Source organism: Schistocerca cancellata, chromosome 10 (genome assembly GCF_023864275.1).
Source record: "Schistocerca cancellata isolate TAMUIC-IGC-003103 chromosome 10, iqSchCanc2.1, whole genome shotgun sequence".
Classification (NCBI taxonomy): domain Eukaryota; kingdom Metazoa; phylum Arthropoda; class Insecta; order Orthoptera; family Acrididae; genus Schistocerca; species Schistocerca cancellata.
Window position 1 is genome coordinate 91,426,269 of NC_064635.1, and position 16,072 is coordinate 91,442,340.

A 16,072-nucleotide genomic window follows, 5' to 3' on the forward strand; every position below is an offset into this window, starting at 1 on the left:
CCATGGAATATAAAAAAAATTAAAAAAATATACATCGTGTGTCTCGATCAACGAGACTGGAAAAAGACGCATTTATGAGCTATTACTGCTTAGCCAGTACTGCCTGTTGCTCTCAGGTGAGGAACTGGAAAAGAATGGTGACCACTCCCTCTTTCTCTCTCTCACTAAAGCGATACAATATTGCTATATCGACCAGACACATACTTGCTTGGCACTGCTACAGCAGGTGTGTGGTGGAAAATAAATAAAAGACTGTATATATAGAAGAAATGAATTGCAAACTTTATTTACAGTTTGTGGAAAGTACGTAATTTTGGAAGATGGGCCATGAGGGTGAGTGAAAAGGAAAAGGTTTCCAGCGGGCTAGAATGACAGGCGTTGCAGGAGAACGTTTGGCAGTCCTCGCCGCAGGCAGTTATCCCTCGGAGTCAGTTGTCGGGGACCCCGGTTCGATGCCCGCTCGCACTGCAGTCGTCCCACGACGTCACCGCCGGTCCGCTCAGTAGATGCCGTGGTATCCGTAGCCCAGGGCGGGGGCAGCGGCGTATCCCAGTCCGTTGTATCCCAGGCCGCTGTAGCCGTAGTAGCCGGAGGCGTAGGCGGGCACGCCGTAGGCGGAGTAGCCGTTGTACAGTCCGGAGTAGGCCACGGGGGCGGAGTAGCCGAGGCCGGTGGCGTAGGCCAGGCCGCGCTTCTCCTTGGGGGCGGACTCCTCAGCGGCGAAGGCAACAGCCAGCACGCACAGAGCGAGGACCTGCAAAGTCGACGACGGTGTCACAAAAGGGTGATGCAGGTGCCTGCTTAGAGCATGCATAGGATGCAGCGAACTTAGACTTCACGGGAAAGTACTTGAAGATTTACATCTGCACAGAAAAAGCACCCAGTTCCACAGGGTTCAGTCCTGGGTCCTATATTATTAGTTAGGAGAGGCACCTACATCTACATGGATACTCGGCAAATCACATTTAACTGCCTGGATGAGGGTTAATCGAATCACCTTCACAATAATGGTATATTATTCCACTCACGAAAAGCGCGAGCTAAAAACGGAAACCTACATCTTTCCTTGCGAGCTCTGATTTCCCTTATTTTATTATGATCGTTTCTCCCCATGTAGGTCGGAGTCAAAATAACATTTACTCATTCGGAGGACAAAGCTAGCGATTTAAATTTCTTGAGAAGATCCCGCCACAATGAGAAACACCTTTGTTTTAATGTTGTCCACGCCAAATCGTGTACCATTTCAGTAACGCTCTCTCCCCTACTCAGTCTGGAACCGCGCGACTGCTACGGTCGCAGGTTCGAATCCTACTTCGGGCATGGATGTGTGTGATGTCCTTAGGTTAGTTAAGTTTAAGTAGTTCTATGTTCTAGGGGACTGATGACCACAGATGTTAAGTCCCATAGAGCTCAGAGCCATTTGGACCATTTTTTCTCTCCCCTATTTCGCGATAATACAAAACATACTGCCGTTCTTTGAACTTCAATGATATACTCCGTCAATCCTACCTGGTAAGGATCCCAGTGCGCGCAGCAGTACTCCAAAAGAGGTCCGACAAGCCGAATGTAGGCAGTCTCTTTAACAGATCTGTTGCATTTTCAAAGCTTCTGCCAGTAAATCGCAGTCATTGATTCGCCTCCCCCACAACATATTCTAAGGGCGCTTTGAAATTTAATTTGTTCGTAATTGTAATTCGTAGGTATTCAGTTGAATTTACGGCTTTTGGTTTGATTGATTTATCGGGTAACCGAAGTTTAAGCCGGCCGGTGTGGCCGAGCGGTTCTAGGCGCTTCAGTCTACCGCTACAGTCGCTGGTTCGAATCCTTCCTCGGGCATGGATGTGTGTGATGTCCTTAGGTTAGTTAGGTTTAAGTAGTTCTAAGTTCTAGGGGACTGATGACCTCAGCTATTAAGTCCCATAGTGCTCAGAGCCATTTGAACCATTTGAACGTAAGTTTAACGTATTCCTCTCAGCTGTCATGTGGATGACCTCATACTTTTTATTATTTACGGTCAATTACAATTTATCGCAACATACAGATATATTTTCGAAGTCGTTTTGCAGTTTGTTTTGATCTTCTGATGACTTTACTAGGTGATAAACGACAGCATCATCTGCAAGCAACTTAAGACAAGTGTTCAGATTTTCTTCTAAATCGGTTACATAGATAAGGAACAGCATAGGGCATATTGGTGGAAGCCAGAAATCAGTTCTAATTTATTCGACTACTTTCCATCAATTGTGACGTCTCTAACAGGAAATCATGAACAAGAGTATCACAGTTGAGACGACATCCTGTAAGCACGCAATTTGATTACAAGCCGCTTGTGAGGTACAGTGTCGAAAGCCTTCTGGAAATCTAGAAATACGGAATCAATTTGAAATCCCTTGTCAATAGCACTCAACACTTCGTGCGAATAAAGAGCTAGTTGTGTTTCACAACATAAATCCGTATTGACTGTGTGTCAATAGACTGTTCTCTTGGAGGTAATTCATCGTGTTCGAACACGATTCATGTTCCAAAACGCTGCTGCATATCGACGTTAATGATACAGGCCTGTAATGTAGTGGATTACTCCAATTGCCTTTCTTGGACATTGGTGTGACCTGTGCAACATTCCAGTCTTTGGGTACGGATCTTTCGTCGAGCGAGCCGTTGTATATGATAGTTAAGTATGGAACTATTCGATCAGCATACTCCCAAATGAACCTAAGTTATATACAGTTTGGACCGGAAGACTTGCTTTTATTAAGTGATCCAAGGCAGGTAATGTATTGCACTCGCACTGATGACATGCAACGAGTACAAATACAATGAAGTAATTATACGAGGTCTAGTCGGAAAGTAACTTACGTCTTCATCTAACATGCATAGCAACAGAGATAGTGGCGGGGCTCTTGCGCTGTGAGCTGCGGGGGATTGAGGTGGTGTCTTGGTTCCTGTCCTAGCCACGTGATTTCAAAACGTGTGCTGCATTCACAAGTCCCGCCAATTGTGACGTATAAGGGCGATCCGAAAGTTTCGTTGCAATGCCTTACATTTCAGACTCGGTACGCCAATGAGTTAAAAGCACCGTAAGCTTTGCAATCACACCATCGACGCACGAGGTTTGGTAAAACACCGTGTTCTGCTGAGTGAAGAAGTCCGTATCTGTATATTGCACATTCTCGATCGACAGGAATCGTGGACCCTTCAAGGCATTTTTTAAGTGACCGAAAATGTGATAACCACATCAGGACTGTAGGTCGGCTGCTTACGTGTCTCCCACTATCGTTGACGTACCTTCTGCATTACGTCATTTGCGATATGAGGGCGTGTGTTATCATGTAGCAGCAGCAACCATTCCAAAACGTTTTTCACCCGATACACATTCTTCATTTTCCGCTGGATCTCTACCCCGATGTTGGTCCTACAGCAGCCAAGAAAAGAATAACAGCACGTTGGTCGTGTCTGCAAGCATTTGGTAATAATTTCGCCATAGTTCACGTTCCCGCATTTGCCGCACGCACATCGGAAACAAGCAAATGCCGCACTAATCCCTTGTCTGCATGTCGCGCTAATCGCCCACGAGACTTAGAGGGTCGTAGACACGGGTTCCCAGATAGATGCCGCGTTTCTTGACTTTATCAAGGCGTTTGATACAGTTCCCCACAGTCGTTTAATAAACAAAGTAGCAGCATATGGACTATCAGACCAATTGTGTGATTGGATTGAAGAGTTCCTAGATAACAGAACGCAGAATGTCATTCTCAATGAAGAGAAGTCTTCGGAAGTAAGAGTGATTTCAGGTGTGCCGCAGGGGAGTGTCGTAGGACCGTTGCTATTCACTATATAAATGACCTTGTGAATAACATCGGAAGTTCACTGAGGCTTTTTGCGGATGATGCTGTAGTATATCGAGAGGTTGTAAAGTGGAAGATTGTACTGAAATGCAGGAGGATCTGCAACGAATTGACGCATGGTGCAGGGAATGGCAATTGAATCTCAAATGTAGACAAGTGTAATGTGCTGCGAATACATAGAAAGAAACATCCTTTATCATTTAGCTACAACGTAGCAGGTCAGCAACTGGAAGCAGTTAATTCCATAAATTATCTGGAAGTAGTCATTAGGAGTGATTTAAAATTGAATGACCGTATAAAATTAATCGTCGGAAAAGCAGATGAGATTCATTGGAAGACTCCTAAGGACATGCAGTTCGAAAACAAAGAAAGTAGATTACAGTACACTTGTTCGCCCACTGCTTGAGTAGTGTTCACCGGTGTGGGATCCATACCAGATAAGGTTGATGGAAAGAGAAGTTCCAACGGAGAGCAGCGCGCTTTGTTACAGGATCGTTTAGTAATCGCGAAAGCGTTGCGGAGATGATAGATAAACTCCAGTGGATGACTCTGCAAGAGAGACGCTCAGTAGCTCGGTACGGGCTTTCGTTGAAGTTTCGAGAACATACCTTCTGCGAAGAGTCAAGCAGTATATTGCTCCGTCCTACGTATATCTCGCGAAGAGACCATGAGGATAAAATCAGAGAGATTAGAGCCCACACAGAGGCATACCGACAATCTTTCTTTCCACGAACAATACGAGACTGGAATAGAAGGGAGAACCGATAGAGGTACTCAGGGAACCCTCCGTCACACACCGTCAGGTGGCTTGCCGAGTATGGATGTAGATGTATATGTCGATTCTTACAAACCCGCACTGGAGTCGCGCTATGTGCCTAAATGCAGCAGCAACGCCCCTAAACGGGAACGTTTTGATCGCCCGTTATACATTCTGTAATCGTGGAGCAACAAAGTACGAAGCTACTGAAATCCGTCTCGAACTTTGTGTAGTTTATTAGGATAACGTAAGGAGCGAAGACGGTGAAAAACAATGATGCCGTACGTTCAAAATGGGTGAACCAATGTCCATGATGATTGGAAAACTGGCCGAGCGAGTATCGTGAATGCAGATCTGATTCGTTTGGTTGATAGTAGCCTTAGGGAAAACCACAGACCCACCATCTCGGAGCTTTGTGTTCATTTTCCACGTATTGGTCTTACTTTACCGCACAAAATTACCATCGAAGAATAGAGTTTCAAGAAATTTAATGCGAGATCGGTGCGTGAACGGCTTTCTGAAGAACAGAAGGCTCAGCTTATGCAGCAGCGCTGTCCTTTCCTCGTGCGTTACGAAACAGAAGGCGATGCTTTTCTCAATCAGATGGTGACAGAAGATCAGAGGTGGGCGCAGAATATAGACTTCAGTCGGTGCTGAGTTATCGGAAAAACGCACGCTGTGTCGTCAATCACTTCATAGCAGGGAATTCATGGCATGCGTCTTCTGGGACAGAAAAGGAATTTTGCTAATGGAGTTTTTGGATAGGACTGCCATAATTAACTCTAAAAGTTAATGTTACATACTAATCACTTTTGAGAAGGGCCATTCGAAACAAACGTCTTGGCATATTGAACTATGGCGTGATTTTTTAGCTTGACAATGCGGCGTACTCCAACCAGACCGGGAGAGTTCTAATGGGGAGTATTGTGTCACTCTCCCCACAGCTGTTATTTGGCGCCTAGCGATTATCGTCTGTCTCACTCACATGAAGTGGCTTGGCTTGAAGTGCTTTGGCAATGACGAAGAGCTGAAAACCAGATTTGCAGGCGAAATGAATGTACGGTTACAGAATTTCAAAGCTCGTCAAACGCTACGCGATACGACAAATATCTTAATGTGACTGGATGCTGTGCGGAAAAATGGAGTACGTGCTTTGACTGTACCGTACAACAAATTCTTTCATATATATATATATATATATATATATATATATATATATATATATATATATATATATGCTTTACAAAATTCACAGAAAAAACTTGAAACTGCGACTGCTCTCCATAAAGTAGCTGGTAACTATATATAAACGGAAGTGACTTTATGGATAGACGCCGTAGTTTCAAGTTTTTCCTGTGAAGTTTGGAAAATAGGAGAGACAGACAGGCCCAGGTCATGAGTCACGTGAGGATAGCTCAGCAGGAAAGTGTATTCTCCACAATAGGTACAGTTACCGGTAGTGTAAATTTACTGAGCGATGAATCCCTTTTACAAGGATATCACACACAACACTTCTACGAATTAAGAACACAAAACATTACTCATATATCCGGGCATTTTCATTATGACAGTTTGGCAAGGAGGGGATCGTCCGTTGACCATGATCTTGTAATAGCAACCGTTCCAGCATTTCCGCTAAAAAATGTAAGGAAAACTCTGACGACCTATTTCAAAACGTCCGAGAAAAGGCTAGAGCCTTAGCTAGCACGTACGTACGGTACAGGAAAATAATCCCAGTTTTCCGTAACATCTCAAGTTAGAATCCCTTTTTGTATCTCATCTCACGTTCAAAAATTTTCCTTTTAACATCCAAGGTAACTCATTTAGCAGCTGAGCATGCGAAATTATTACATTTACATCACAGTTAAGATATTCACCAAATGAGTGTGTAGATACCGGATTACACACGGAAATTGCGCTTCTGTGCCGATCATGCCCCTCTCATAGCTTTTTTGATCTCAGGAAATACTCTGTGTAAGTGGCAACTCTCATGTTTCACTGTGGTCCCCATACACGTGGCTGGATAAGACAGCTTTGATGCTTAACACAGTAACTCCTGTGTAATGTGCTCAGACGCGTGAAGCTGTTTTATACGGGTGCATGGGAGTTAGCTACTTCAAAGAATTTGGGGTGAGGTTACTGTTGATTAAACATTCAGTGAAAAAGAAAATTTTAACTGTGAAGTCTGATCAATGGCGATGTCACTCTGAAAATATAGGTGCAGCAATTTTCGTCACATGAGTGATTTATGCTCTCTTTGAGACCAAACGCAAACTTCTGTCGCCCAAGACCTCAAAGGAAGTACAGACACAGCCACACTAGTAAGATATATAAGGATGATCATTGTAGCGCAAGCAGACTAAGCAATGAAAATGTTGTGAGGAGAAGGCCAAATATGTTAACACGTTTCGATGGCAAGAAACCCAGTATGTATTGCCCTCCTAGGGGGAAGGTGGTTCACTTGGAATATTGATGCTTCACCACGTAAATCATACCGATTTGAAATGGGTAGAACTAGTTTTGAGTGGCTGACAACCCTGTGTAGCACTTGCAGTCTGATACAAGTGGGTACTGCATGTATCAGACAAGTCCCAAGCTACTGTGACAGGACAGAGCGCATTTCAGTCCTTCCCAGTGGAGTTATACGGGATGCATAAAAAAGAATCATACTATTTGGTACGTCTATATTTCTGAAACTAATTAACATATACAATGAGTTTTGTTTTCTGATGAACGAGAAACTCATAAAAATTTTTTTCTCCATACTTTTTCATAGGTCTTCAATATGCCCAGCTCAGTAGCTGTCACATTAAACGCTAACTCAGACCAATTCCTCCCCCTCCCCAGCCCTCTTCTCAATGAATAAGTTGACTCGTTCCTCACCACTGTAGCATTATGGGATACTGTTGCGAATGCTATCACCATCGTTATCCTCATTGCAAGTGAGGAGGAATTACAACTCCTGTTGAATGGAATTAATAGCATAGAGACCACGTAATTCTGACTGAGGATTAAACAAATAAAGATTGAACTACTGAGGAGCAACAGAAGTGAAATTAGTGACGAACCTAACGTTAAAATTGTGGACCACATAGTAGGCGGAGTGAAGGAATTCTGCTACCCAGGAAGCTAAAAAAAACGCATGAAATATGAAGCAAGGAGGATATAAGAAACAGAATAGCGTAGGCTATAATGCCATTTTCGCAAAGGGTAATCTGATGGTGTGAAACGTAGGCCTTATTTGGACAAATAAATTTCTTAGAAAATGTTGTTAATTGATAATGTTCTCTGGAGAAGCGGCAAGAAAGTCAGTGTCATTGACTACAAGCAGAAATAGGCTGATAGGAAATGTTTAAGACACATAACGTCATGGTAACTGTAATGATAATTTTTCAGGTATGAACTCTATTCGGAACCAAAAAGAGTGGCACCAGAACTGATCCTTGTGAACTTCTGGGATCACTTGCGTTTTCTGTGCAAAGAGTCCTGCTCCTTTGAAGCGACTAGCACCAGTTATAGGGGAGAAAAGTAATTGAGAAGAGTATTTAAAAAAAAAAGGTCAACATAGAGGAAATCATATTTTCTGTCCAAATGCGGACCATTTTCAGACTGTACTCAAAAGTTGATGTGTGGAGACTGATCCACGGAGTAGGAATTGCAGAAGTCTCCAGATTCTGTCAACTGCTCCTAAAAGCAGTTGAAAGCATCTGGGGACTTCTGCAGTTCCTGCTCTGTGGATTCATCTCCACATGTCAGCTGTGCAATATGGTCTGCAATGGTCCGCTTTTGGACTGAAATCGGTCAGCATAAAATATGACTTGTGGGATATTGAGTTCTGAAACTGAGCGCTGTTTTCCAAAATTATTTGGAAAATAGGTAACTGAGAAGTGCTACTCTGAGAAGAAAAAGTTTGGCTTAGAAGAGGAGGTCGTGGCTAGTTGTATATAACCAGTCAGAACAATGATAACAAACCTGCGAACGAGCGAAATGGACTAATATTGTAGATGCGCAGCACAGTGTTTTGCAGTTGAAGACGTGAAGTACGACTTACCAGGAACTTCATCATGGTGGCGGTAGGTGGAGTGGCGTCTGTGTAGCGACTGGAGATAGCTGACCGTGCTGTGGTCTGTGGATGCCCCTGGGATGTGCCGGCCCAGCTTATATACTGTGGGGCAGAACGGGCCTTCGGCTCTGCAACAGGTGAGGCGGGGGCGGCGTGCGGAGGGGCGGAAAGAGGGGGGGGGGGAGTGGGCCAGACAAGACGCTGACCATCTGTCGCGGCGGAGACCTTGAACTGGAGCGCCGAGGAAACGCCCCAGTGCCGGGCGTGGTCCGACTCTTCTAAGACACTCCTCACGCACTAACCCTCCCCAGCACTCTTCTGTTTTTTGTGTTTGACACTCCATACTACTAATGGACCTGGCTGCCGTCACTGCAAAGGCGCGGGACTCTTCGCACAGAAAGCGCAAGTCATGTCAGGTGTTCCACAAGGATCAGTTCTGGTACCAGCCTTCATTTCTTTCCTAATGTAACTGATACATGAACAAAGGACTATTTATTTAATACTCTTCATCGTATGATCACACCACTGTACGTCTCTTTTTTAACATCCGATTTTGGTAAACATACAATATTTATTTTACGGAATGTGAAACATTCTGAGCAAAAAAAAATAAAAAATAAAAAAACGATAAAGTAGTGTGCAATTATGAATCTGATACTTATATAACCTGAAGAAAGATCTTAAAACTGACCAACTTCAGTTATTAAAGTACACATGAAATTCTCCGTAAAATGCGCTTGTGTGCCACAAAGATCAGTTCTGATACAACTATCAACGTTAAATTGTCGGCTCAGCCACCTACAGACGACTGCGCCGACATTTTAAAACTGACTTTAACAACCATGAACTCATCTCCATTATGGGCAAAATCGTTGGTGCTAATGTTCTTTGTTGCTGAATTTTGGTGATAGTTGAAAATGGACGCACCTCTGTATTATCTGTTTAATGTATTTAAGTGGAAGAAACTTAAAATTTCCACGGAACAGGACTTAGTCTCTATTGTAACGACTGACTTTGTTCAGTTCACACATGATCTTCAGGTCACGTACGAAACAACTATTAACTGAGCGCAATAAACTATTTTCTTACAGAAAGTGAACCGCTACATCGTGTTATTTATACAGTTGAAATATGATGAACAACTTCACATAACGTAGAAAAATTTTTATGTGTGATTCTCAGTGAATTATTTCTTATAAAACCTAAAGATGTTTTAAAAAGTGACCGAATTCGTATGCTAAAATAGATATCGATTTCTTCTCTTGAAAGCTAAAATCAGATTGGGAAACCGCAAGTTTAAGGTCTGGCGTTGTTCTTGGCTCTGAGCACTATGGGACTTAACAGCTTTGGTCATCAGTCCCCTACAACTTAGAACTACTTAAACCTAACTAACCTAAGGACATCACACACATCCATGCCCGAGGCAGGATTCGAACCTGCGACCGTAGCAGTCGCGCGGTGGCGTTGCTCTTCTTTGCTACAGAATATAGGTCGTACCTGAATAAAAGGGCACCTCTATTTAACATTCAAGAAAATTAACTGAACGTGTACACAGATGCACTAACTTACTAGCGGAACTGGCTGCTCTCGCTTCAAAGCCACGAGACTTTCCACCAAAAAGTGTTAGTCACAAGAGGCGTTCCACAAGGATTACTTATGCTACTACTGCTCTTTGCAGCTGTATATTTGACGGAAAGTCATCGAATAAAACAGATGTGATTTCTGTCATTCGCCAAGGTAGTGTTATAGGTCCTTTGCTGTTCCCCATCTATATAAACGATTTAGGAGATATATTGAACAGCCGTCTTAGGTTGTTTGCAGACCATGCTGCCGTTTGTCGACTAGTAGAGTGATCAGAAGATCAAAACATACTGCAAAACGACTTAGAAAAGAAATCTGCATGGTGCAAAAATTGCCAATTGACCTTAAGCAACGAAAAATGTGAGGTCATCCGCATGAGTGCCAAAAGGAGTCTGTCAAACTTCCACTACACAATAAATCAGTCAAATCTAGAGGCCGTAAATTCAACAAAATACCTAGGAATTACAATTACGTAAAACTTAAATTGGAAGGAACACACAGAAAATGTTGTGGGGAAGGCTAACCAAAGACTGCGTTTTATTGGAAGGACACTTAGAAAATGTAAAAGATCTTCTAAAGAGACTGCCTACACTACTAATGTCCGTCCTCTTTCAGAATACTGCTGTGCGGTGTGGGATCCTTACCAGATAGGACGGACGCACTACATCGATAAAGCTCAAAGAAAGACAGCACGTTTTGAATTATCGCGATATAGGGGAGAGAGAATCACTGAAATGATACAAGTTTTGGGGTGGACATCATGAAAACAAAGGCGTTTTTCGCTGCGGCAGAATCTTCTTACGATATTTCAATCACCAATTTTCTCCACCGAATGCGAAAATATTTTGTTGGCGGCGACCTACATACGGAGAAACAATCATAATGATAAAATGAGGGAAATCGGAGCTCACACGGAAAGATGTAAGTGTTCGTTTTTCCGTGTGCTGTACGAGAATTAAATAATAGAGAATTATTGTGAAGGTTCGATGAACCCTCTGTCAGGCACTTAAATGTGATTTGCAGAGTAGCAATGCAGTTGTAGATGATATAGAATACAGGTCGTAGCTGAATAACGGCGCATCTCTGAATTACACTACTGGCCATTAAAATTGCTACACCACGAAGATGACGTGCTACAGACGCGAAATTTAACCGACAGGATGAAGATCGATTTCTTATACAAAAACAGCAGTTGACCGGCGTTGCCTGGCGAAGCGTAGTTGTCATGCCTCGTGTAAGGAGGAAAAATGCGTACCATCACGTTTCCCACTTTGATAAAGGTCGGATTGTAGCCTATCGCGATTGTGGTTTACCGTATCGCGACATTGCTGCTCGCTTTGGTCGAGATCCAATGATTGTTAGCAGAATATTGAATCGGTGGGTTCAGGAGGGTAATACGGAACGCCGTGCTGGATTCCAACGACCTCGTATCACTAGCAGTCGAGATGAGAGGCATCTTATCCGCATGGCTGTAACGGATCGTACAGTAACGTCTCGATCCCTGAGGCAACAGATGGGGACGTTTGCAAGACAACAACCATCTGCACGAACAGTTCGACGACGTTTGCAGCAGAATGGACTATCAGCTTGGAGACCATGGCTGCGGTTTCCATTCACGCTGCATCACAGACAGGAGCGCCTGCGACGGTGTACTCAACGACGAACCTGGGTCCACGAATAGCAAAACGTCATTTTTTCGGATGAATACAGGCTGTGTTTAGAGCATCATGATGGTCGCATCCGTGTTTGGCGACATCGCGGTGAACGCACATTGGAAGCGTGTATTCGTCATCGCAGTACTTGCGTATCACCCGGCGTGATGGTATGGGTTGGCATTGGTTACACGTCTCGGTCACCTCTTGTTCGCACTGACGGCACTTTGAACAGTGGACGTTACATTTCAGATGTGTTACGACCCGTGGCTCTACCCTTCATTCGATCCCTGCGAAACCCTACATTTCAGCAGGATAATGCACGACCGCATGTTGCAGGTCCTGTACGGTCCTTTCTGCCCTGGCCAGCACCTTCTCCAGATCTCTCACCAATTGAAAACGTCTGGTCAGTGGTGGCCGAGTAACTGGCTCGCCACAATACGCCAGTCACTACTCTTGATTAACTGTGGTATCATGTTGAAGCTGCATGGGCAGCTGTACCCGCACACGCCATCCAAGCTCTGTTTGACTAACTGCCCAGGCGTATCAAGGCCGTTATTGCGGCCAGAGGTGGTTGTTCTGGGTACTGATTTCTCAGGATCTATGCATTTCTTCTTGGTGTAGCAGTTTTAGTGGCCAGTAGTGTATTTGACTAATTCTCTTAAGAAATTTAAGAAACCTCAGTACCAGCCGCAAACTTACACGTAATCTCTATTTCAGCAACTGATTTTGGTCGGATCTGAGACTAAATTCGGATTTAATAGAAAGTCAGTGCTAGGTCATCGTCAAACGTAAAAAAATTCCTTTACGGAACGCGATCCATTCGATCGTATTACGGACACAGCACAAATATATAGGGAGTGGTTTGAATTTTGGAAATGAAATTTTGTGGATATGATTCTCAGGCAATTGGAATTCTTTTGTATAAACATATCCAAGATTCCGCGTCAGAAAGCATGAATTACGTCAGGTTCTCCGCAAGCACCAGATCTGGTACAGCTCTTCTTTGCTACTGAGTATAAGGCATGTCTAAATAAAGGCGCATCACAGATTTATTTAATGTTCCTGAGACAGTTAAGAGAGAGCTGCAGTGAGTACACAGCTTCAAAGGTGTGGAGCGCCCTATGGGAAGGCAGAAGTGATGTCAGCCGTCCCAGAAGGGTCAGTCCTGACATCACTCCTCTTTGCTGCTCAACTTAGGTCGTATTTGAATAAAGTTGCCCTTTTCCGCTGCTCTTAAGACACTTCAGCTTAGGTCCATATATTTGTACTTAATCTCTATTTTAACAACCGATTTCGACTGTGTTTCTAATTATGTTCTCATTCCATAAAAAGTTATTATTACGAGCTGAGCACAATGGATATAAAACTTCTTTTACAGTATGTGATCCATCGATGGTATCCATATCCCATAGATAATATAAAAGTGGAAGTACTTGTTTGTGTGTTACGCATCACCTAAAACACGCACCAAATTAAAGCAGATTTGGTAAACATATCTCTTACTACCTGGACGGAATCGCTGTGGAGTTGAACCACCTACCTATCAAAGGGCTGGGGGTGAAAAAGTACTGTACATTAGGACGCGCAAATAGCCACTCTATATTCATCCAATATTGGAGAATGAGAGGTCTTAAAGCCTTGCAACACACTTGACACATAACTTCAAAACTTTACGCAGCTTTTCTCGCTAACAACAGACAGGGGACAGAGGAGAAGATGGACAGAGAAAGGAATGAGGATAGGAAATGGGGAGGATGGGATGAACAGCAGGAGGGGGAGGAGGAGATGGAGGGTGAGAGGAGAAGGACATGGATAGACAGGTGGGAGCGGAAGGATAGACGGAGGGGGGAGAGGAGATTGACAAAGAGTGAAGGGAGGAGGAAATGGCGAGAGTGGGAGGGAGTCCATGGACAGAGGGAGGTGGTGGGGGGAGAAGCAGATGGAGAGTGGGAGGAGAAGAAGGAGATGGACAGAGAGAGTGGCAGGAGCAGGTGGACAGGGAGGTTGAGGAAATCGACTAGAGGGATGGTGGAGAAAAAGAGATGAGGGAAAGAGAGAGGGGAAAGCAGGAGATGGACTAGTAGAAGAACCAGATAAATACATATCCAGGCACTGCCTCATATTCAGCTGTTTATATACACTAGTGTCTAAAATTAAAGTAACAAACCACTATTTCGCCGTTCTGAGTCCGTACGATCGTGTTTTGCACGGAAGATGGCATTCTGGTCAACGGACAGCCACGCCAACGATGACGTCAGGGCACCTATCAAATGGGGTAGTAGAATGAAATTTTCACTCTACAGCGGAGTGTGCGCTGATATCAAACTTCCTGGCAGATCAAAACTGTGTGCCGGACCGAAACTCGAACTCGGGATCTTTTCCTTTCAAGGCCAAGTGCTCTACCATCTGAGATACCCAAGCACGACTCACGCCCCGTCCTCATAGCTTTAATTCCGCCAGTACCTCGTCTCCTACCTTCCAAACTTCACAGAAGCTCTCCTGCGAACCTTGCAGGACTAGCACTCCTGGAAGAAAGGATATTGCGCAGACATTGCTTAGCCACTTCCCTGCGAAAGGCAAAGGTCCCGAGTGCGAGTCTCGGTCCGGCACACAGTTTTAATCTGCCAGGAAGTTTCATATCAGCGCACACTCCGCTATAGAGTGAAAATTTCATTCTAGAAACATCCCCCAGCCTGTGGCTAAGCCATGTCTCCGCAATATCCTTTCTTCCAGGAGTGCTAGTTCTGCAAGGTTCGCAGGAGAGCTTCTATGAAGTTTAGAAGGTAGGAGACGAGGTACTGGCGGAATTAAAGCTGTGAGGACGGGGCGTGAGTCGTGGTTGGGTAGGTCAGTCGGTAGAGCACTTGCCCGCGAAAGGCAAAGGTCCCGAGTTCGAGTCTCGGTCCAGCACACAGTTTTAATCTGCCAGGAAGTTTCAAATGGGGTAGTGTTTACCGGGTAGTCCCACACCCATAATCGCTGTGTGCACAGTCAAAGACAGTGCAGTATGGCACAGAGAAGATACCTGCCAGACTCTCTGCAGTGGAGAAACATTGGAAGTACGGAAGCAGGACAGTCACAAACTGATGTGACCTACTGGCCTAACGTGAGTCGTTCTATCGTTTCTCTGATATGGCGACAGTTTATAAAAAACGAGACTGTATCCAGGGCCGATCATGTGTGACATTTCTTTTGGCTTTAAGGGCACGACAGTATCGCCTTAGAACTGCAAGTCAACTGGCATCGGATCCTGCAGCATCCTCTGGACGTGTTATATCGAAAGAAACGTTGTACAGAAGGCTTCAGGAGAGTGGCCTTTATTGTCAGAGACCTGCTGTGTGTGGAGCTCTGACTCGTCTTCACAGAGAGGACGGTTGAGTGCTATAACGGCAATTATTCAATCTCAAAAACAATCTAAGCGCACCTACATGTACGAGCATTCAAATATATGACCTGCTTCGGCTAACTCTCGTAACGTAGTGACAATGCACTGAATTATACTTAGTCATTACTCACGATTTCCAAAGAGTACTCACAAGGAGTATTCTTTGGGATCGTTGGTTCTACTTTGCGAATGTTAATTTATGCTAATTTTGCGATTTATTATGATTTTGATTTTAATTTTACTGAAATTTAATCCTTCTTTCGTATATTGCTAAATTCTCAAGTCTTAGATTCCTCATTTAATTACTTGTTATTGTCCTAATAATAGTGATAAATGGAACTTCGTTAGCTTATTCACTTTTCTGGGAATTTGGGACTTGGGGTGAAATCTTTGGGGTACTGGGAGCTAATTTTTGATTTTTATTTCTCGTCCGAGGAAGTGGCATTACATCGGGCCAATGTTCTTTTCACAGATGAGTACCGATTTGGTCTGGAGATCGATTCTCTATGTACTCTCATCCGAAGAGAATGTGGAACACCATTTTGGGATCCGAACATTGTGGAAAGAGATCAATATCGAAAAGACTCTGTAATGGTGTGGGCAAGGATTATGTTGCCTACTCAAAAACCTCTTCCTGAAATTGTACAGGTGAGTCGGTTAGGTAAGGTTCAACTGCTGCCAGTATGGTGATGAAATCTTGGGACCCCATGTGCAGATGTTGCGATGTGCTGTGAGCCCAGACGTCATATTGATGGACGATAATCCTCGACCGCATGGGTGGTTGAT

The 16,072-nt window shown here is 44.0% G+C and overlaps 1 protein-coding gene across 1 annotated transcript; it reads right to left on the reverse strand.

The window, feature by feature from the left end:
* Positions 1-259: 259 nt before the first annotated feature.
* LOC126106381 (cuticle protein 6.4-like) lies at positions 260-8,778 on the reverse strand. Its single transcript, XM_049912647.1, has 2 exons — positions 8,654-8,778; positions 260-754 (listed from the first exon to the last, which is right to left on the reverse strand). Exons 1-2 carry the CDS (start codon positions 8,666-8,668, stop codon positions 500-502), a joined length of 270 nt encoding a protein of 89 aa, XP_049768604.1. The 5' UTR covers positions 8,669-8,778; the 3' UTR covers positions 260-499.
* Between the last annotated feature and the right edge of the window lie 7,294 nt (positions 8,779-16,072).